Here is a 22,490-nt window from a genome sequence, read left to right as displayed (position 1 = left end):
TTTGGCACACTATTCCTTCTCTAAACTAAAAATCCACAACAAACAGAGTCAAGGAAGCAGTTAATGATATAAACAGCAAGTAAAGGCAGCAAAAGGCAGAGAAAAAGACAACAGAGGACCAAGTTTTCTTCTTTGAAGTAGATCTTACCTTAAGGAACGTAAAGGCAGTCCATTTAAGCTCTTCTGTGCCCTCTGGTGACTCAATGAGGCCAGTGAAGCAAGCTTTCCATATCTCCAGGACAAAAAGGGGAGCAGGAATTCGCTGATGGGAACAGAAACACTCCATTTACATCACACAAAACCTCACCAGGAAAGGCTGTGTAATATTTTGGCCATAAGCTGAAATGTTTCTTTTTTGTGTGTAATGAAATTCCTTTGTCCTATAAAATCTGTCAGTCTAAATTTTTACTGTTTGATTTTTTTCACAGCTTAATGTTCACCTGCATTCGTTTGATCATCATTAACTGCTCCACCAGCGGCTGTATCTCTCCTGTCAAATTCATAGTCCCTTCCAGCATGATGAAGGCATGAACTGATGGAAAGGAGGCATGAACTGGAGGGTCACTCTGCTCAGACAGCATCAGGGGAATACTGAAGAAGAGAGTGGAGAAATCGGCACAAAGAAGTCAGATGGGAGGCTTGAAACTATTGTCAAATTAAAGCTTAGGAGGATCATTTGCTCTGTATTAATGTGTCAGCCTCACCTTTTTACTAGTGACAAGCTCTCCTGTAATTTAGTATGCAGCGTTGAGTTAGTCACACTACTAAGACCATCTGTCAAATTAAGCACAGCTTGCTCTACATTGCTCCAGGAACCTGTTGGAGGAAAAGCAGCAGCAGAAACAGTGTTTAGATGCCACGATCGGCACAAAAACACACTTTAAAGATTTGGCCAAAAATGACAGTTTTAGCTTAAGTGACATTTTGGCTCACTGGCAATAATTTCGACAACTGCCAGATCCCATGCAGATCCCATGCAGGTGTTTGTCTTAGAATGACTTAATATTAAAAGGCAAATAAACTGCCAACAAACTTTGAGAGCATGTTAATAGAGCCTCAGGTAATTTACACACTATATAGACGTACTGATACATCAGCAGATCTCAGCCAGACTTCACTGAGCACAACCCTATGTGTAAACAAATACCCACACACACTTATATACCTTGGTCCTCCAATCGGGCAATGTGGACTAAAGCTCTGTTCTTGGTGCTGTTCATCAAACTCTGGAGCCTTTCCTGGCAGGCTCCAAGACTGGTCTCTGTGCTGGCTGATGGACCCAGTTCTCTGAGCTTCTCACAGTACCACGCACAGCCCTGCACCAGCCACACTACCACTGCCAGCAGAGCCCGACAAAGCCCGATGCATTCCTCTGCTTTTCCGTGACAGCTGGATCAATAAGAGACAAGAAGCAGTGACATTTTAAGCAAGATGCACACTCACTGGTCCCTTTATTAGGTACACCTTGCTAGTACAGGGCTGGATCTCATCCGCTTCATGGTTTGTTGTGTTGTTTGATGTGTTGTGCATTTAGAGATGCTCTTCTGCATACCTTGGTTCTAATAAAACATTTCTGCATCAATCAGAATTTTAAAAGACATGAATTAGATTAATGCAGATACATTAGAAACACTTAACATACCTAAGGCGATGGCAGAACATGTCCATTATTTCTAACAGTGACTTGACGCAGAGCTCCCGGGAAAAATCATCAAACTGTCACAGAAAAGACAAGTATTAAGATCATTAATATTTTCTTACAGTAAAAATAATTTTGCATTGAGTATTGTCATGCAGAAAACTACCTTGCTGATAGCCATAAGCACACTGGAATAAGACACCATCTATGGCAAGAGAGGAGACAAATCGCAACATGCAAAACAACCAACAAGGTTAGAGAATCTTCTCAGTTTCACACGTTTTCATTTGCTTTTTTAAAATACAACAGTGCTTTATCTCACCTGTGAACTTATGGCATATTTGAGATAAGACAAGATGAGTGGGTTAGGGGATGGTCCAATCATCGCCTGCTCCATCAACGCCTCTGAATTATATACAAGGAACAGTTAGAGCAACTTTAGAAAACACAAGAACCGGTATACTTAAACAGACTACTACCAACCTGCAAGGTTGAGATAGTCCCATGTTGCTCCCTTTGGGAAGTTTTTCTTGATGTTGATGGCCCACTGGTAATCACTCCAACGATCTTTCCAAGCCTGCAGAATGGCTTGCTTCAAATTGACCATCTTCATCCTGGCGGGGGAAAAAACATCAATAAAAATGGCCACAATTCAGTCACTGTTTGTTTTTACGCTGTAACACTCAAGCTTATTTTATACTATTCCCTAGCTACGTTAGCTTATGCTATTTGCTAATGAAATAGTTAAAGAAAACTTCTCCTGTCTGATGCCGAAAACAAACAGTTTTCACAATAAATTAACACCAAAACGAGTCTACAAAAGGGTGCTAAATCTGATACCTACCTGACGCTTTGAGTTTTTAGAAGCTTACGCTAAAATACATTTGTTTATAGGACCCCAGCTTCACAACGCAAGAATCGACGTTTTTGTTTTGAAAGACGTACCCGTTCATTGGTTAACCTCCTGACGTTTCAGTATTCTTCGCGCGGATTGGTTGAAGGGGAATACCGGCAGAGCTCCGCTCCACTAGCAGCAGATGTCGCTGTTTACAAAGGTAAGAATCAAAGCTCGACCTTAGAATTTATACCTTTTTCTATACATAAGGAAATGAAGGCAGCAAAACTGTTGTTGTGCCTTCCAGTTAAGGGTAAAACATGAAACCAAAGAACTGAATAATTTTCTAATATAAACAGCTATTTTAGCGTGACAACTGTGATGTCTTGTTAGCCGTTTGCAGTGTTGTTTTGTTTGTTAGTGAAAATTACGGAAAGTATAGTTCTTGCAGAGGCATGACTTAGTATTTTTGTGTTATGCAACTTTTTGTTTCTACTCCTTTAAATTTTGGAGGCAAATACAGGACTCTATACACCACCTTATTTATCGGAGATTTTAGCTAGGTTTAGATTACTCAGCAGTATGAAGACCAATTAAAACTAGCTACAACTACCATATTAAACTTGTTTACACAATATTGAATTGGTGATATTCTGAAATTAATCCTTATGTAAGTGCTTTTACTTTAGGTATTTTTAGAAGTTTTAGTTTTTAGAACAAGTTTTTCTAATACACTTATATGTATATATATCTATCTATATCTATCTATATCTATCTATCTATCTATATATATATATATATATATATATATATATATATATATATATATATATAGATATATATACATATATCTATATATATATATGTACAAACTAAACAGGCGCTTAACTTAATAACAACTGGTGTCATTTGTTTCCACATTAACCTAATTTTTCTTGTACTGTTAGCTGTAAAGTGATGACATAAGTTATACCTGATATAACTAAGTTGAATTTATTTTGTTTGATTATTTCATCCATGCATACAGTGAAATGCATTGTTGTCTTACATAACCACCTCATTCAGCTGTGTGATTCACTACCTCGGTGTAGCTCTTTTGTGTGTTCCAGTCCAGTCCCTTTCAGCAGGATTTTGTTTATTATGTCAGAATGTTGAGGTGGAAAAAAAGCAAAACAGGACATGTGTCTTTACAACAGTTCACACTCTTATAAAACCTGAAAGAAACAGGGGTGAAATAAACTATGTGCAAATGTGGAAATGGCTCCTTTATTTAGATTTAAATAAATAAACAAATCTGTTTATTCACAAAGCACATGCTCAAGAAGAAAATATATTCAGAACAATGCTGAAAGTGGCACTGGTATTTAAAAAAATTCTACTCAGGCAGGAGTTTCTCTTTCTCCTTTTAACTTTTGAACTCAGTTGTGTTTCTTGCTAAAAGGGATACTGTTCTCTATATCAAAACCACCCAACCACTTCTGTTAGGGAATATCCTGTATTGAGTTTATGACTACAAAGACCCTCATTCTGCCTGACACTGGAGACGGTGTCCTGATAGAGCGAAGTCTGTGTCCTGGGACGGCCCTGTGCCAGCCAGCAAGAGATGATCCATGCGTCCTGGCGTTGTCTTGGTAGGTGAGGGTTGGAGAGATTATGAAGTTGTGAGGTGTGTGTGTGCAGCGGTGAATTTGGGCGGAGTGATCTTATCCCCTTTGCCTTCTACATAGTGGAGAGCTGCATTAGTGGAGGGTACTGAGAGATCTGAGTCTACCCCTGGGGAGACCGGAGAGACTGAAGTCACAGCTCTGTGTCTGTTCTCATGACTTCACTGCCGGGACAGACCCAGTTTTGCTGACTCTTATTTTTCTTCTATGTAAGCTATTGAGTAATCCCATTATAATGGGACTCACTAGTTTTTAGTTTGTGGTGCTCAAAGTCTCTCAGGATTACCTGGATGTAGATACTTTCACTATGAAAGAACCCTGTATTGACAACTTATCTAATTTTGAAAATGGCCCATAGTTTGTAGAAGTATTATTTTCAGATGCTTATTATTTCTTCAAACTAATTTTTTTTTAATTCTCTCAACACCACCAATACCTTTCAGCTACATAATAATGAGATAAACACAAGCTACTATCTCCAAACACCAGCAATTAACAATGAAACTATGTGGATTATGTGTTGCGTTGTGTTTTGTGTAATCAATTTATTAAATCCATTAGGGCCAATTGCTTAATAACCCATAATCATCCACCTGTATGGGGTGCACAGAGAGGCAGGAGATAATGATCCCTATGAAAGAGCAGAACTAAATAAATGTGATATTTCATAGCATGTGTTTCTATTAGATCTTTATATCTGTTATACTTCTCTATTCTGTTTTTTTTTTTAAAAACACAACATTACTGTCATTCATTCTCTCCTGGGGCCTCTGGGCACACCAAGATAATTACCAAGGGTTCAGAACCAGGAAATGAGAGTGGCCCTCTCCTGTCCCCTCAGGTTGTCCAGTGATGTTGCTTCATGAATCAGGATAGACTAGAGGCAACTACTGTAACCAAGAGAAGGTAAGGCACATAATGTGTCAGTACGTTTAATGTTGCATACAGCTTCTTTCTCTCAGGTTTGAACTCAAAATGAAAGTCTTTCTGGAGGGTGATGTAGAAACAGCAGCTTTAACATAGGTGAACAATAAAGTAAGAGACATGAACATCTGGTTAAAGCTGTTAAAGCCATGGCAACCGACTTTGGGAATAACGTGTATGGGGAGGCTTTCTAAATTTGCTGACCCACTCTTGTAATGCAAACAATGTACATAGGAAAAGCACAGTTGCAGTAAATAACACTATAACAAATTAATATGCACTAAACACTCAACTTCCACTTCATTAGTTACACCTTGTTAGTTGTGGGTTGAAACCACTTTGCCTCCAGAACTGCCTTAATTCTTCATGGCATAGATTTAACAAGGTGAACATTCCTTGGGGATTTTGGTCCATACTGACATGAGAGCTTCATGCTGTGTTATACTGAGATCTGGTGACTGTGGAGTCCATTTGAGGACAGTGAAGTCATTGTGATGCTCAAGAAAGCAGTTTGAGATTATCTGAGCTTTGTGACATGGTGTGTTATCCTGCTGGAAGCAAGCAGCCATCAGAAGATGGGTACACTGTGGTCATAAATGGACCAACATGGTCAGGAACAACACTCTGGTGGTGTCTTAAATGACGCTTTGTTGGTAAAAGTAAAAGTATTCCCCACACCATTATATTACCTCCAGACTAAATCATTGACACAAGGCAGGAGGGATTCACGCTTTCATGCTGTTTATGTCAAATTCTGAGTCTAGAATTTGAATGTTGCTGCAGAAATGGAAACTCATTAGACTAGGCAATGTTTTTCCAATCATTGCCCAGTTTTTTTAGCCTCAGTTTCCTGTTTTTAGCTGACAGGAGTGCCTCTGTAGCCCATCTGCTTCAAGATTCAGTTTGCTGTACAAGAGGTGCTGTTCTGCAAACCTTGGATTTAACAAGTGATTGTTTGAGTTGCTATTGCCATCCAGTCTGCCCATCCTCTGATCTCTGACATAAATAAGACATTTTCAACCAGAGAAATTTTGCTCTCTTGATATTTTCTCTTTTCATACCATTTTCTGTGAGCCCTACAGATGGTTGTGTGGGAAAATCCAAGCAAATGAGCAGTTTTTGAAACAAGCCCGTCTGGCACCAACAACCATGCCACCTCCAAAATCACTTTTCCTCTCCATTCTGATCCTGAGTTTAGACTTCATCAGGCTGCCTTGACCATGTCTAAAAGCCTAAATGTGTTGAGTGGTTTTAACCCATATTAGAATTGTCGTATTGGTGTGCATAGAGAAGTTGAGGAGAATAACTTTGCTAAAAGAAAACAATAAACTTCTCATTTGATATAATAGAGAATTTCAAAATTTTGCCATTTCTAGTGTTTGTATTACAGCATTTATAGAACAGACAAAGAGCACAAAATATCAGTAAAATATCCCACGCTTTAAGAAAAAAAAAACTTGGAACTACAACATGCAACTGATGACTGTAGCACTAACAAGATACCTGTAGATAGCAAAAATTTTAAATTTCAATATTTTAAACAATAATTTTAGACTGTAGTTAGGTATGGCACTTGCATTCATTATTCTTTTTAATCTATGAGGTCTTTTAATGTCTACTGGTGCACGGCTTATAGCCGTGGGCTTTTTACACAGGATGACAAGGATGGGTTGTAGGATAAGGCTGTTGTGTCTCTTCCATTTGGGCAACTACAAAACACATCTCAGTAATTGGATAAAGTCCAGTCACACTTCAGGATCAGTTTGTACTGTCAACTCAGCAGCGCTTTCAACTGGTTTTATTTTCATTTGTCTGACTAGAGACTGCTTTGGCATACAAACTGTTGTGAAGTGTCTGCTTGTAAAAATACATTGCGTGTCTTTATAGGATATATTTATTTATACCTCACTTCAATATAGTAATATCTGCCTCTAGATTATGTTGCTGCTATCATATTAAATCTTTGTCTGTTTTTATATAACGTTATATTAACCATTTTTTGCAGCATTCAATGAGCTTTGAACTACTTAAATTCCATCTAGTAACATTCTCAGTCATAGTAACACAGATTTCAGAAGTATCTTTCATTGAGTGATACTACCACAGCAGCTAATCGAGAGTACTTCTAATATTGAAATGTTGGCTACGGATTAGAGCCACATGTGGTTTGACACCAAAGAGCTTTATATAGCTGCTTCAACACAGTTTTCCCTCATTTTACTGTCATCAGCAATTCAGCCTACAGGGAATGTGTTCCAGCATTATTTATAACTAGTCTATATGGGCTAGGTGGCAGAGATCCTAGCCAGGCTATGTCTTGCATCCTTTCATATAGTTTAATTACATTTTAATAGGTGTAAGATTTTCTTTTTTTTAGATCATATTAGTAAATGTCTCTGTCCAGACCCCAGCTGGCTTCATCATCTATTCCCTGGGAGTCACAGAGGGGACATTCCCATGGGATCCAGGTTGTCAAGTCTGTTGCATAATTCAAGCCGTTCTATCTATCTAGCTATCTAGCTATCTATCGTAGGCTGAAGCCTATCCGTGCTAGCACTGGGTGAGAGGTGGGATTCACCCTGAACCGATTGACAGCCACAGGGCTAACATGCAGAAACTGACAACATCAACACTTACAGCCAGTTTAGACTCAACAGTTAACCTTCATGCATGCCTTTGGTCTATAAACTCCACACAGAATGGCAGCAGGTGCCGACCTGATGACAGCTAACCACTGCACTACAAAATACAACAATTAATGGTGGTGTATTGTAATAGTAACAAAAGCATATGCTGTTTATAGTAATTTTTCTTTTACATTTTTAGGTTATGCATGTTGAGATGTGTTTGAAATAAACTGTTTTATACATCAGGACGCAATAAAAAAAAATCATCTGGTCCATAGCAGGTTTTAAAATGATGGTATTACAATCAAAGATGAGCTACAAAGCATGAAATATTACACTGTGTCGTTATTTGTCTAACAAACCCTAATGTGGGCGCAGTATACAGCATATGATTCATTAGCTTCTAGAAAGACCTTTAGCAGCAATAACTTGAAGTAATTGTTTTCTGAATGACTTTATCAGTCTCTTGCATCATTGTGGAGGAATTTTGGCCCACTCTTCTTTACAACATTGTTTAATTTCATTGACGTACGTGGGCATTTGTTCATGCACAGCTGTCTTACGGTCCCGCCACAGCATTTCATTAAAAGTGAAGTCTGGACTTGTAAATACACCCTTACTGCTTCCAGAGGAGTTAAGAGAATCAGCCAGGTGATGATAATCAAATGCACTTGATTAACTGATCATGGGGAAGTGTGAGCACCTCTATAAAAGCAGACGATTTGGCAGTTTGCAGGTCTGAAGCATGCAGGTCTGTGTTAGCAAAATGCCAACTAGGAAATACGTCATTAATGATTTTAAAGAAGCAACTGCTGTTTCCAATCAATCTGAGAAGAACTGTATGGCCATTTGAAGTTTTTCATTCTACACTGAGATTTATTATTGCACGTGGAAAACATTTGAGACAGTTGCCAATACTGCCAGGAGTGGACGTCCCAGCAAATTCACCCCAAGGTCAGACCATACAAATCTCAGAGAAACTGCAAAAAACCCACAGGCTACATCTTAGACTCTACAGGCCTCTGTTAGCTTAAAGTTGTTAAATGTTAACATTCATTACACTGTAAATGTGATTTTTTTTGTTTCTATCTTAAAAGAACACTGCAGCATAACTTGATTTTGCAAAATTGCATGAACAAACCACAAGAGTTTTGAAAAAGTGCCCCATTTAGTCATAATGCACAACATTAAGGTTGCCAAAAACCAAACATAGTATAAAAACATGAAAACCTCACACCAACTGTCAAGCATGGTGGTGGACGGTTGATGATTTGGGTTTGTTTTGCAGCCACAGGACCTCGGTATCTTACATTCACTGAGTCAACCATTAACTCCTCTGTATACCAAAGTAATCTAGAGTCAAATATGAGGCAGAAACTGAGTCATGCCACAGGACAGTGATCTCAAGCTCAGCAGAATATTATAACATCATGACTGAAAAAGAAAAAGAACAGGTTGTTGTAATGACCCAGTCAAAGTCTGTTGTTAGCACGACTGAAATGCTGTAGTGAGAGCTGTGGATAAATATCCACAAACTGCAGTGAAATGAAGCAACATTGTGAAGAAGAATGGGTCAAAATTCTTCCACTAAGATGTGAGAGACTGATAAAGTCATGCAGAAAGTAAATACTTCAATTCACTGCTACTGAATCATGGGGTTTATTTAATTGTCCACACATAGCTTTTGCATTTTGGTTCAGTTTTTGTTAAATAAACCTATCCTCCACTGACTGCATGTCTTTGGACCGTGGTGGAAAGCAGCAGTACCTAAACCCACTGGGAGAACATGCAAACTCCACACAGAAAGGTCCTGTCTGGGTGGTCGAGTCAAACCCGGGACATTCTTGCTGTGAGGCATCAGCGCTAACCACTGCGCTAACACCTACTAAGTGAATATTTTAGAATTAACAGATAGTGCATTTTTGTTTTACCACAATTTTAGGTTAATAGTGGCATATTCTACAGTTAAAGCTATAAAAATACAAAACAATTTTTATTTCATCATAATTTACCAACCTTACAAGAAATAAAACCTCACATCCCAGCACTGACCGAGCAAGACTGACTTGGAAAATTACTTTTAGCTAATAATTTTGATCTCATGATACATTGTCATATGTGTTTAAATATGACTAAATAAGTGAGAGCAAAATTTACTTGAGAAATTTGAGGGATTTGTTAGGGTGGATAAACGGAGGCCACAAAATACTTAGCATAGCAAGAATTCAATGGGATTTCAGTTGCTCAGGATAATTAAAACTGAAGTCGGAGTCTCTCTGTCCCAGTAGGCTACATTTTATCCTGACATGCCCTTAATTATCCAGGACCTCTTGATGTCTAATCCTACTGAGGAAGTACACCAGTTTGACATCCCAGCCCTCTAAAGACAGCTCATTTTCAGTGTTAAGTTTAACTGGCTTCCACGACCCATGTTACAGTTTATCACTATAAGTAAAGTTTCACATTTTCTTTGTATTTATGATACTAAGCAATGCAAAGCACAACATACACTCCCTAGTCCATGTTATATAATCAAAGTTGGCAAAAGCTTTCAGTATAGCCTCTGTGATCCCGGTGTCAGTTAGTGCTGAGGCCCAATGCCTGATCTCAGCACAACCAGCGGTCAGCAACATTAACCCTATAACTGGACCTCAATGTGTGTGACTTAGTCACCCCAACTTATAGCCACAGATCTCATCCAAATTACAGATAATATTCATTACCTGTCAAATATCAGTTCAGTTTATTTCAACTCTTTATGTTAGCTCTGCGATAGAAATTGTACTTTTTATATACATGAATATACAGTATCAGACATGTTTTCTTTCAGTGTACCTGCTGTTGTCAGTATGCCACTATTGTATTTTTAACTTCCGCTTTGCACACTCTGTGTGTCTTGTTAGGAGGCGATCTTTGTAATAGCTCTGAAGAATTATGTCAACCCACTAACGACCAGCAATGCAACTGTTAACAGTTGCACAATATTGTTTATGAAACTTGTATTCCCAATTTCAAATGTTTTATACAAAAAATAAAAAGCTCTTACATGTACTTGGGCAACAACATTGGCTGATATTATCTTACAATGACTTTGTTACTTAGCCTGGTTATTTTGTATGTGAAGGCTGTACCTTCCTTTAACCCAATGACAGGTCCATCCCCAGCCCCCAACTTTGAATTGGATATCGAAGAAGATGGATGGAAAAAATTTAAGGACCCCCACAAAATAAATTACTTTAGATAATTCAGATTTTTCCCTTTCAAATATCAGTGACAAACTTATTCAGTGTTGTTTGGGCTTTAATCAACATTGGAAGGCCTTAAACTTAAAAGAAAACTTCAAAGTGTTTTAGAAAGAAAATGAGAGTTATTACTTATAACATTAATGATGTTCAGTACTATTCATGTCACAGTGTAAGTCATGACAACAAGTCAGCATGCACAATACCAAGATGCTGAAACTATCATCCATCTTCTTAGTAACACGTGTACTTTGTCTACTGTGTTATATCAATTTGTCTTCTATGAAAAACAGTAAGGTTTCTTTTTACTCGCTTGTAGCAAAGTCATGTGTTGTTGCCATATTGATATGAAAAAGTCAGCTGCAGGCCTCCTGCTCAATTCCCCAGGGCCAAAAGGCCTCTGGCCCCGATAGTTGTTTGTGTGTCACAGTGGTTAATTGATGAGCCTTCTTGAATAATTGGCCCAAGCCCAGTGGTGACACGAAGCTTGATCTCTCTTCTTCACACGCCCCTCGTGGTGATCTATTACCTCATGTGAGGGCATGCTTGAGGAAACTCTAGGTTTGAATTGGACTGTACATTTCAATACATCACAGACCACACTTGGTAGGGATGAAGAAACAAAAGAGATAAAAAAAAATTCACATTGTTTTTAATTGAATAATTTTAATGACTTTGAATTAAAATAAAAAGCCCAGTAGACATTTTGCTGGACATAGGAAGACTTCTACAGAGGTCAAAGGTTTTTCCAATCATCCCTTTAAGAGAAATACCTGTTTAATCATGAACTTCTGTGCAGAAAGGAAACAACAGAAAGTGAAAATTTGAAAACTAAGACAAGAATTACATTTTAGCCTCTCAGTGTGATTTTTCTCATAGTGCTCTGGTAAAAACAGATAAATATTGATTGTTGTATTCTATGAAAAAAAAAAAACCCCAACAACTTTGTATAAAAATAAGCAGGTTGTTCATCCTGGCTGCTCCTTATTATCATTTTTATAATCATTGTTCTTTTTACACTATAAATGTTTTATTTAGCTAAAACTTTAGTGTGTGCTTCTTTTTTAAGGGCTCAGGTGGGCAACATGAAAATTAAAAACAATCTTTGAAAAAAAAATATTCAGTAGAAATTTAATTTATTGAATGTCTTTAATGCAGCGTGGAAGCTGTAGACCCTTCACCTTTGTTTTTTTTATCACTAAAGTTTCGTGAGTAGGTGCAGAGGCTTCACACATCAGTGTGCAAAACCTTCCCAGAAGGTAATGAACAAATGAATGTTCAGGGTAGGTAAAGGATGCTTCATTTATAAGCCCCCAAAAATCTATTTATGTTTCACTACATCCTACAAAAATAAGCAACATATAGCCAAGAAGTATCTTAGACTCACACATATGACAACTTAACTGAAAACATTAGTCATTGTGACCAGCATAATAACCATTTTATGGTTCCTCTTTTCTATTTCCTATTTCTTTAAATAAATTAAGGCCTCAGCCAAACAGGCACAGACAGTAGCTGGTGACCCTTGGCAACCACTGGTTGCTAGAGAAACTGGTGTTTCCTAACCAGTTAGTGAGGGGTTGCAGAAGGTTCCTAGCTATTGCCAGGTGAAATCGGTCATAAAGAAGGTGCTCTACCCGTCCTCATTGTGATTGTTTTGTTAGCAGATAGCCTTGGTTGCTGACAGGTTGCAAGAGAGAGCATTTACCTTTGAAGGTATTTTTAATTTGAAGCCAAATGTTATGTGTTTGCCAATTTGGATCGATATTTATTTTATTTTCTGCTTGGCAAATAGTCGGCGATTGTTGGCAGACAGCGTGCAAACTACAGACAACAAAGGCAATCTGCTTGTAACTGAAGCAATTGCAAGGAGATTTTAAATGCAGCACCGTATACTTCTTTGTGACCAATTTCCCCCAACGACAACCAACAACCTCCTGCACCTACCAATAACCGGTTAGAAAATACAAATTTCTTCCTAGATACTAGTGGCTGCTCAGTGGCCACCAACTGGTCTCTAGGCCTGTGTGAATGAGACCTAAATCTCCTTCTTTGCACATATAGAATCTTTTATGTTTGCCATAATTTTTTGTATAGGACCATGAAATACACATTTTACTGAGGTAATAATTAAGCTGAACTTTATAAGTATTATGACATAAACATGTTGAGGTTTGGATGATAAATTGGCATGGTATAGAATAAGGGCTCTTTTTCAAATCTTATTGTCAATGCCATAGAAAAAAGCTGTCATGCTTAATAATTCTATATATTTACTTCAACCTACTCTCTATGTAGCAAACTACAAATAAAAGATTACTTGATTTGGTTTTAGATTTTTATTTGACAGATATATACTGTATGTTTTGATATAGTTTTAGAAATGATTTAAATATGCAAACTGGAGACTCAAACTCCTTCTTAGAGCCTATCTACCCATTCTGTCTGAACTGGTTTTGGAAGATTAAGGTGGGAGCAATTACTTAACAAGTTAAGTCCAGGCTACACTCCACTACTTTGGTATCAATCATGAGAAATAATTTTTTTTACAAGTTTTATTATAAGTAAAATACAAAAAAAACCCCTCCAAAAACAAACAAAAAAAACCTCTATGGTCATTATCCTTGCACAAAACCTTTTATTTGTTATCTGTGAATGAACATGAATAAGCGCATTTTTAAAAAAGTGTGCTTCAGTGTTTATTGCTTCTATTCTGAACTCCCTCCAGTGTCTTAACTCATTTATTAGCATATCGCTAAACTGCATTTAGCTGTCTATAGTATGTACTGTTTTAAAAGCAAAAGTCAAGTATTAAAAAAGGGAACACTGTCTTTTTTTCTTTGTGTTACTGTTGGACGTCTGACCTTTCAGCTTAATGAAGGATCAGTTTGTTGTATCATCAATAAAATGTTGCCATGTAAATCTACAATCCAAGTATAGTTTGAAACGCAATATGCTCTCTTAGTTACATTATAACAACAGTAGTCAAATGTAACCACTGTTGATGTAAAATGAATAGAAATGTCAGACTGGTTGTAAAGTTAGTTTATACATTTTGAGTATTTTAAACTTAATCTAAAAGCACAAAGTGTTGTACACACACTCATCTGCCTTATGGGGTCATTATGCTCACTGTGTCGCTGGAGTCGCACGCTGATTTTGATGTCACATGATCTGTTATGTACCTTGTGCTGGTTGCATACCTCTCAATTTTTGTAACCTGACATGTGACGCCGTGGCTGCTCGCAGCTTGGGTGAAGACACCAGTGCATGAACGTGTCGGCTTTTACCGCCATCTTAATGATACTCCACCACAGAAGCTCAGAGACACACAGATATACAGAGGGAGATGCAGGAAAGGTTTGAGAGTTTGTGGAAAAAACACTCAACAAAGTCTTGGCTTCTGGTTTTGACTTCTTCTCCTCCTATATCAGCGCTTATGTGGTGATGTTGTATGAGTGGCGGCAAATATCATTCAAGAGAATAATGCAGCAGCGAGTTTAAATACAAGAGACTGTGAGACGAGGTTGCAGCAGCAAGCGAAGCAACCATTGCGGCAGGTATACTGGAGACTTTATGGTGCTCGTCCATTTAGGATACAAACAACTAAATCTTACATTTGTGATTTTACCTAATCACAGGCCCACTCTCAGACAAAATAAATCTATCAAGCAGTCTTCCTTTATCCATTTTTGACAGTCAGTTTACTGTAAATTTAATTTAACTCTGGTGAAATAAACTTCAGTAGCAGTTACCTTTGGAAATTGACACCATATGTTTTTAATTTCAGTTTGTTTTTTTAAGCATTGGGCATTGGTTGAACCAATGCCTTTAGATAATTTTATGTCACACACTTAGCTCTATAGGATGCTTGTCCCCTGATAGGTTAATATGCATAGATCCATTTAAAAAAAAAACATTAAGTGTAGTCAGTTTATACCAGTTTTGTCTTGAGAGAACTCAGGATAAAGTAGTGAAGAGTGATAACATAAAGGTTTTAGTTGATCTTTGCTTGTCACATGGACAAGCAAGTGGAAAAAGTAAAAGAGCACTTCAGTGTGCATTTTTAAGGGTTGTTTATTTATTAATTTGATTAATACAAACTTTGATATTGCCACCTGTAGCACAATTGTCTAAAATTAGTGATTAAGTTTTGTTTTACTTGACTTCTTAGTTGAACTCATTTGCAAATGTTATCATATCTGTAGGCAGCCAAATCATGGTTTGTTAGCTTGTAAGAGGAATTAGGTCATTATAAATAGGGAGTCCATACAGTGTCATTTCTGTTTAACACCTTCCTTTATATTCTTGTCTAGGTCCCTAGCTTGGGTTTCAAATGAAGTTGTAGACTTTTGTTGTTCTCAGTGACTCATGGTCAGATGTTTTATCATGGCTCATTGCATCTGAATGCTGCGGTGCACAAATTTTCAATGTGTCACTGAATGCAATTCCAGCAAATCGCAGCAATTCGAAGAGAGCTTAAGAGAAGCCTTCCAACATTATCTTTGATCTCAAGAACAATTTGAAATAGCAACTTTTAATTTTAAAAGTGTTTTTGGAAACTGATACTGCACACAAAACATAACTTATCTAATAAATGTATTTACACCTAAGGTTTGATTATAAGGTTTTGTCATAAAGGTTTTTGATGCTCTATCAGTTAACACTCTAAACTCAAAATGACCGTGTGAAAAAAGATTCAAGTTTCCATAAAGGAAGAAGGTATCCCTCTAGCTTTTTCCTTGTTTGTAGACATTCTTTACCACAATTTGCCAAGCTGCATACACCCACTTTTACCCATTTCTTCCAGTAAAGTCCCTTTATTGTTGTCCTGTCACCTTTACACTCTTTCACAGTAGTCAGCTTTTCCTATGGCACTTTGCATTGTTCTGCATTTTTACCCTTAATAAAGTTATTGAAATTTGACCCTCAGGTCAAAGTGTAGAGGTCATATTTCCGATTCTCTACGATATGACCTTTGATCCAGCACCCTGGTGGTCTGTATGCGTTCAAATTCAGGTCGGCTATTTCGGTCTGGACTGAGGTTCGCCAGTGCTCTGCTTCCACCACCTACATCCTCTTCTTCATCGTCGCGATTAAGGAAGGCCAGCTCGTTTTCATAGCAGAAAGAATTAGAGCTGGGGACTAGGTACTTGTTTTCCACCATGTCCTTGGCACTGCAGCGGGGGGTGGACGGCACCTCATAAGTTTTGTGAAAGTGAGAGTAATCCACCTTGTACAGGTTCTTCTCCTCAAACAACACAGGCTCAAACCGGTGTCCCCAAAGGATCTCTGAGGCCAAGTAGGAGCTGCGAGCCTGGGTGGTCATGGCGGTTGCTTCAACCATTCCCTCCAAGATGACAACTATCTCAAAGTCTGCGGTCTCCAAGTCCTGTTTGCTGATCCCAAAAAGGGGGCTCTCCTCATCTATCTCATGTAGAATAGTGATAGGTGAAACCAAGAAAATCCTATCCAGGCCTTTGTCAAAGCCCACATTAATGTCTATCTGGTCTAGAGGGATGTATTCCCCCTCGTCAGTTATCCGAGGTTTGATGAGCTGGGCTCTGACGTGGGCCTCAACAATGTGGCTCTTGCGCAGATTCCCTACCCTCCACATTAGACACAGCTTTCCATCCCGCATGGCAATGACGGCATTGTGGCTAAACAAGAGCGTTTGTGCTCGCTTCTTAGGCCTTGCCATCTTGGCCATGATGGCACCAATCATGAAGCAGTCAATGATGCAGCCAACTATAGACTGAAAGACCACCATAAAGACGGCTACTGGGCACTCTTCAGTCACACAGCGGTAGCCATAACCTATGGTAGACTGCGTTTCAATGGAGAATAGAAAGGCAGCCACAAATCCATTGACCTGTAGAACGCATGGAGTGAAGTTGTCATCTCCAGCTGGGTTGTCCAGATCTCCATGCAGCAAAGCTATAACCCAAAAAGCTAAGCCAAAGGCCAGCCAAGACACAACAAACACAAGAGTAAAGACTACAAGCATCCATCGCCAGCGGATATCAACACACGTTGTGAAGATGTCGGCCATGTAGCGCTGCGACTTATCGTCCATGTTGGCAAATTGCACATTACACTGGCCATTCTTTTTCACAAAGCGGTTGCGGCACTTGCGGCGTGTGTGAATCTTGCCATTGCCAAATCCATTCATACCATGCATGGTAGTGAGGCGCAGACCCTCTTCTTCAGATGACACAATGCTGTAGCGGTTGATTCTCCCCACGCTCATGTTCCTGACGGCCCCTCCAGCTGCAGGGTTAGAGTAGAAGGGCAGACCTGGAGTCCCAGTGTGTGATCAAGGCCCCTTCACAGCTTGATCACTGGCTCAGTTGCATGTCAGTGAGTCATTTAGGTGGATGGTTGGTAGCCTTGTGTATTAATCCAATCCCTGCAGAAAAAAATCAGAAGAGGAGAATATGCCTGAACATCTTTCTGTTTATTTATTTCTGTATTTGAAATTAGATATTTATTATTAAAGCTTTTAAATGATACATGTATAACCACTTTTTTGTCCAGAAAATGACAGTGAAATGTGTATTTAAGCCTACAACGACTTGGCTCTGTATTGTGCATGTATTTATCTGAATGACAATGTTTTTTCAGGACTTGATATCATTACCTTTCACAGCATTAAACATGCTTTTATTTAAAAAAAAAAAAAACTACACTGACCTTCTGTAAAATTTCAAGTTATCACTAGTTTCTATGTCCACGTGTCTCTTAATCAGTGCAATAAATCAGTCTTGCTAGAGTCCATCTTCTGTTAAGTTTGTAGACTCCCAAATCTATGCTGAATAAATAAAAAAAAAGACTTTCAGTCTTGTAGCAATATTGTTTCTGTTGTACTTCCTAGTACAAGCTGTAGTAGTAGGATCCATCTTCCTTTCTCTAAACCTCACGACTCAAAATCCAATTGGTCCGCACTCAAGGGCCCTCATGTCTTTTGATGTCGACTGGGTAAGTGAGGAGCTGGCCTCACAGCACATCCACTTCTGTCAACTAGCATTTCCTCTGCTTTTCTCTTGCAAATTATAAAGAAGTGGAGGCCTTTCCCTGCCAGATGTTTATTATTACCTAATGAACAAATTAACTCTTGTATGAGTCACTGCTCCTAATTGTTCTTTTTAATAGAATGAGGATGCCTGTTGAATGAGCAGTGTTCAAAAAGTTATGACAACAGGTCCATTAAAATCAAAAGCCTCACCTGATTTAAATTTTGCGGATCGTAAGATCCTCAAGCCAATTTTGAGGTCAGCTGCTTTTTGTTTTTTTTTGTTTTTTTAAAGATCTCTCAGTGAAAGTGTCATTATGTTGCCATATTAATTTGTGCTTCTATACTGGGCAAAAGTGTGTTAAAACTGCAATTTTTCAGGCTTGATGAAGGTGCAGCCACATCTAGCGACTGATCCAGGTTGTGAACAAACATTTCGCTAGTGTAGCCACGAGACTCCCGAAATGGGACGCTGGTACACACTACCAGCGTCATGAAAAACACTGCTCTATACAATTTTGAGGTCTGTTGTCAAATCATAGAAACCTGTCTAAGTGATCCAAAAAGAACTTCCAGGAAGAGATCTAAAAATATAAGTAGCACAAGAAGATGCTTTAGATAAGAGATTGGCCAAAGTTTAGTCATAATAGAGGCCATTAAGTAATAAGGAATCCTACAAAGTAGTATAAACAGTCTATGAGTATAATTCTTCCATTGTTTCTTTTGAGGCCATTGTCCTTTTAGGCTTTTGCCAGGGGACTGGATGGGGTAGTACTTGTTTATTTAAACTCCTAAGGGTATGTGTGCCACTGATTCAATGGACATGCAATTCCAGATGCTATATAAAGAGATTAATAAAGACGGGCTCTATTTATTTGGCCCCATTCTGTAAAATTTCCAGGGTTATTAATCATGTTGTGAGGGTGCTGCAGGTTCATATTCTCTTCTCTTTCTGCAGCATACAAGTAGGTAGAGGATTTTCTCCTGGTACAGTGCCCGGTATTGCATAATAATTCTTAATTATATGGTAGAACTTGAGCTTACAACAATATGATGAGGTAGACACATGATAAGTTGATATATTAAACCTTGTAAGTGTAGAAATGTCAGAGTGGGATAAAATGGATCACAATTAGTAGAGCTGTAAAATGACTGTCTGGCAGCAGATAACCTGGCCACTGAGCTGGATGTCGAGCCTGGGGGTTAAGAAGTTTGACCCATGGGAGTTTACCGGGGTCCCTCTGGGTGCAGACAGCTTTTATCGCCTGGCCACATCCGTTGTGTGTCTGCCTTCATGATTTGGGCCCTGAAGACTAGAGAGTTCAGTCATGTGCAATGTCAAATCCCAGGTGTCCCGCCGTCTGCCTAACACTCACACTACGTGCTGCTCTCATTCACACTCTTTTCAGGTGTAAGTTCTCTTGATCTCTAGCCCAATTACATCATGCACAGTCTTTAAATTGTCCAATGAGGTAAATTTTTCCGTGTCAGGAAAACAAATATGCTATTTTTACATGTTTGCTTTCGACAAATGTTGCATTGCACTCCCAGAAGAGCACAGCTAAAAATAGCAACCTTACGTTTGTTATTTACAGACACACACACACACACATATATATATTGCATTAGTTGAGGATCATGTCAGTCAGTCTGGAAGTTGCAACAGGTTCTACATATTGCTTGTTTATTTGGGATCATCTTTATTGCACCTTTATTATCTTTTGCTAATTCCTATATCAAGTCAGCATTAAAATGTAAATCTTACGCAACATGCAGCATGACATTATCTCAGAGGAAGGCTATTAGCAGTGCATTTTTTTTGCATATTGTTTTGTCCTGTGTTTAAAGCACTTTAAGTCTGAAAAACATCTTTGACCAAAGAACACACATCTTTCCTTTAAAAGGCAGGGCACAGAAAGTGATTTGCACCAAATTCAATAAAATTCTTGTGTAACCTTTTTGTGACCTCGCCCATCGTGTGTGTTCTTAGGGAGTTGAGAGGAGCGACTGGGGGAGATAATAAGCTTGCCTGCTGATTAGGATGAATAGAATGAATAATTGGATGTGCAAAATAAAAGAAGGGATTGGGGGGCAACAATGAAGTGGACTTGGAGAGGGCACCTCATCTCAAGACAAGCTCGCAGAAAACTGAGCTGCTGAGGAACTATGATCCCAGCCCACCTCCCAAGGCCATTGTAAAGGAAGAGCCGAGGCTCAGGTGTCATTGTATTTTCCTATAGCTCACCATGTGGAACCGTCTCGTCTCAAGTGACCCGCAAGTATTTTACTATAGAAAGTGACACCACCTCGACATGCAGAGATGCTGTCTGAAATATGTTGTGCAAACAACTTAACATCTTATTTTTTATTTTTTTGGTGTTTTCAGGTGCACCAGTGACTAACTGCTAGACAGAAATAGTAAAACTATAAACAGTTACCAACACCGGAGGCTGGACTGTATGTAAGTCATCCTCTGTGCTGAAATACCATCTTAGGTGCTTGGTGCATTGAATTATACTAAAGACTGATAAACGTAACATAAATTACTGAATCGCCTTCACACATTGTTAGAACAGCTGCTTTATTAAGTAGAACAACATTAGTGGTTTTTTACAGCTGCACCTGTAGCTATTCCACTGTTCAAACACCTGGTTCCCACTGATTGATCGTTCCCACATGTGAGCTTCACTCTGCGCTTTTTTGATCTTTAGTTGTGCAATTTATTTTAATTGTTTGTACCCATTTTCACAAGCTGAATCATCCATATTAAACCCAGACTCTGCAATTTCAAATATGAAGTGACGTCTATTGATCACGGTAAAAAACTCTGACAACATTAGTTTTAATACAAAACTATTCGTACATTATGTCAAACTGAACTAAGCCGAGATAAAAAGCGAGATGAGGTCATTGAACTCTCGGGCAGGATTGCATAATGTTCATTCTCTTCATCCTGTGTCTCCTTTGTACCTGCACATCAGTGATTTCTTTATACACAGGCAGAAAAGTGCACCACCTGAAACAGCCCACTGGTCCCTTGATACTTGCTGTCCTCAACTCCCACAATATTGAGGGATTTAAATGTAAGGCAGACAGATTATTTATTTACGTTGACTGGATTTATGCTCCGTTGATTGACAACCTCTTGTGTTTTGAAACAAACAAACTAATTCATTTAATTTATGCCATTAATTATGCAATCAGATGTAAACCATGTTTGAAAGTGAAAAGCTAAAATTGCCTGTTTAATTTGACCCATTTTTATATATATATGCACAGCTATATTAAATAGCATATAAGCATGACTAAGCATAAGCATGATTTATAATAACCCAAATCAGAAACTCACAAAGTTAACACATTTACCAGTTTGGTGTGTAGACTAAACTGGTAAATCAGAGTTTCTGCTGTGCGTGATTAAACCATGTTTATTCCTCATTTTAATGCTTTTAGACTTTCTTGCTCTGCATTCCTATTGTACTGAATAATAATAGGTGATTTGGATCAAAGTAAATGCCAGCTTATTTTTATTACTTTTGTTTTAACCCTGTGCGAATTGGAAGCTTGTCGATATCCTGCTGTGATATCAGCAGGGAAGGCCTTCTTGGCGAGTCCAGAATCTGATGCCATAATTAAATTAATTAACCCTGCCTGCATGAAAGGTTTCTGGTGGAAAAATCCACACAAACTATAATACTACATTTATTTTAATTTGTGCTCAATTTAAGCTATACTCTATAACACAGTACCTGCTCTGTGGATTTTACATGACACAATTAAACTACTACTTCAATTTGTGGTGCTTACACTTATCAGGTCAGGTATCATTGCGTGGCATTGCTCATATCGAGAGTTCTGGGTTTGTGGGGACATGTCTGACTTTGGTTAAGTCTAATTCAAGGATTTTTAACAACTACTTCAAATAATTCTGATTCAATTTCAGCAGAATGTCTGGTTGGTTCTGCTGGGAATGCTTAAAAGTAGAAATTGCTGTTTCCAATGCTAGAGAGCAATGATATTTGACACAGAATGATAATACATTCAGGCCCCAACTTCAGGTTAAAGTTTTCTCTCCATATCTTACCTTTATGATTACTTGTCCTACACCAGGTTGCAGAACTAAAAGATGGTATCTTCTCTCCCAGTATCCCTGTTAACCAAACTGAGGCATTCTCTCCATCTGCCACTACAACTCCTCCTTCTTTGTTGCTAATCTAATACTGAAGAAAACCACTCCTTCGTCTTCAGCAAAAGGATAAGGCTTCTTTTGAATTTCTTCATCCTTCTTTGATTTCTCTCTCTCTTCTCTCTCTGTCGTTTTCAGGTGCTTTTGCGAGCGCAGGTGAAACGGAGCTCTGACGAGGCTGAATCGCACCACAAACCTTGGCCCAAGCCGCCGTTACTCAGTCAGCGCTGGACTTGCAGAACAGGTGCAAAACGAGAACTATCCAAGTGAAAATTCAGGTTTTTGTATCTCCATCTTCAGCTGCATTGTCTTCAGCTGGTGTTCATCCTTAATTTTTATTTGTATTTAGTCTGCCTGTCAT

General features: G+C 38.5%; 2 protein-coding genes and 1 long non-coding RNA gene across 6 annotated transcripts in view; 1 reads left to right on the top strand and 2 right to left on the bottom strand.

The window, feature by feature from the left end:
- med24 (mediator complex subunit 24) overlaps positions 1 to 2,595 on the bottom strand; it is a 12,432-nt gene extending 9,837 nt beyond the window's left edge. For all 3 annotated transcript variants that reach the window (XM_031739312.2, XM_039616465.1, XM_031739313.2), the window contains exons 1-9: positions 2,484 to 2,595; positions 2,123 to 2,253; positions 1,962 to 2,044; positions 1,806 to 1,844; positions 1,643 to 1,716; positions 1,166 to 1,389; positions 705 to 816; positions 441 to 591; positions 149 to 262 (exon numbers count right to left, since the gene is read on the bottom strand). In XM_031739312.2, coding sequence (XP_031595172.1) covers positions 149 to 262; positions 441 to 591; positions 705 to 816; positions 1,166 to 1,389; positions 1,643 to 1,716; positions 1,806 to 1,844; positions 1,962 to 2,044; positions 2,123 to 2,252 — 927 coding nt within the window. In that variant the 5' untranslated portion in view covers position 2,253; positions 2,484 to 2,595. The remainder of the gene's footprint in view (positions 1 to 148; positions 263 to 440; positions 592 to 704; positions 817 to 1,165; positions 1,390 to 1,642; positions 1,717 to 1,805; positions 1,845 to 1,961; positions 2,045 to 2,122; positions 2,254 to 2,483) is intronic.
- LOC120441434 lies at positions 2,590 to 22,490 on the top strand. Of its 2 annotated transcripts, none has more exons than XR_005614085.1 (3): positions 2,590 to 2,694; positions 4,980 to 5,044; positions 22,268 to 22,490. It is a non-coding gene; the product is annotated as an uncharacterized LOC120441434 (long non-coding RNA). The 2 variants fall into 2 exon arrangements; XR_005614084.1 differs by lacking the exon at positions 2,590 to 2,694 and adding an exon at positions 3,973 to 4,105.
- kcnj12a (potassium inwardly rectifying channel subfamily J member 12a) lies at positions 15,871 to 22,096 on the bottom strand. Its single transcript, XM_031739387.2, has 2 exons — positions 22,028 to 22,096; positions 15,871 to 17,340 (listed from the first exon to the last, which is right to left on the bottom strand). The coding sequence occupies exon 2, from the start codon at positions 17,179 to 17,181 to the stop codon at positions 15,880 to 15,882; it is 1,302 nt and encodes a 433-aa protein (XP_031595247.1). The 5' UTR covers positions 17,182 to 17,340; positions 22,028 to 22,096; the 3' UTR covers positions 15,871 to 15,879.

Source organism: Oreochromis aureus, linkage group 8, assembly GCF_013358895.1.
Source record: "Oreochromis aureus strain Israel breed Guangdong linkage group 8, ZZ_aureus, whole genome shotgun sequence".
NCBI classification, from domain to species: domain Eukaryota; kingdom Metazoa; phylum Chordata; class Actinopteri; order Cichliformes; family Cichlidae; genus Oreochromis; species Oreochromis aureus.
Note: the sequence above shows the minus strand (reverse complement) of the source record. Positions and strands in the feature narration are given on the sequence as shown.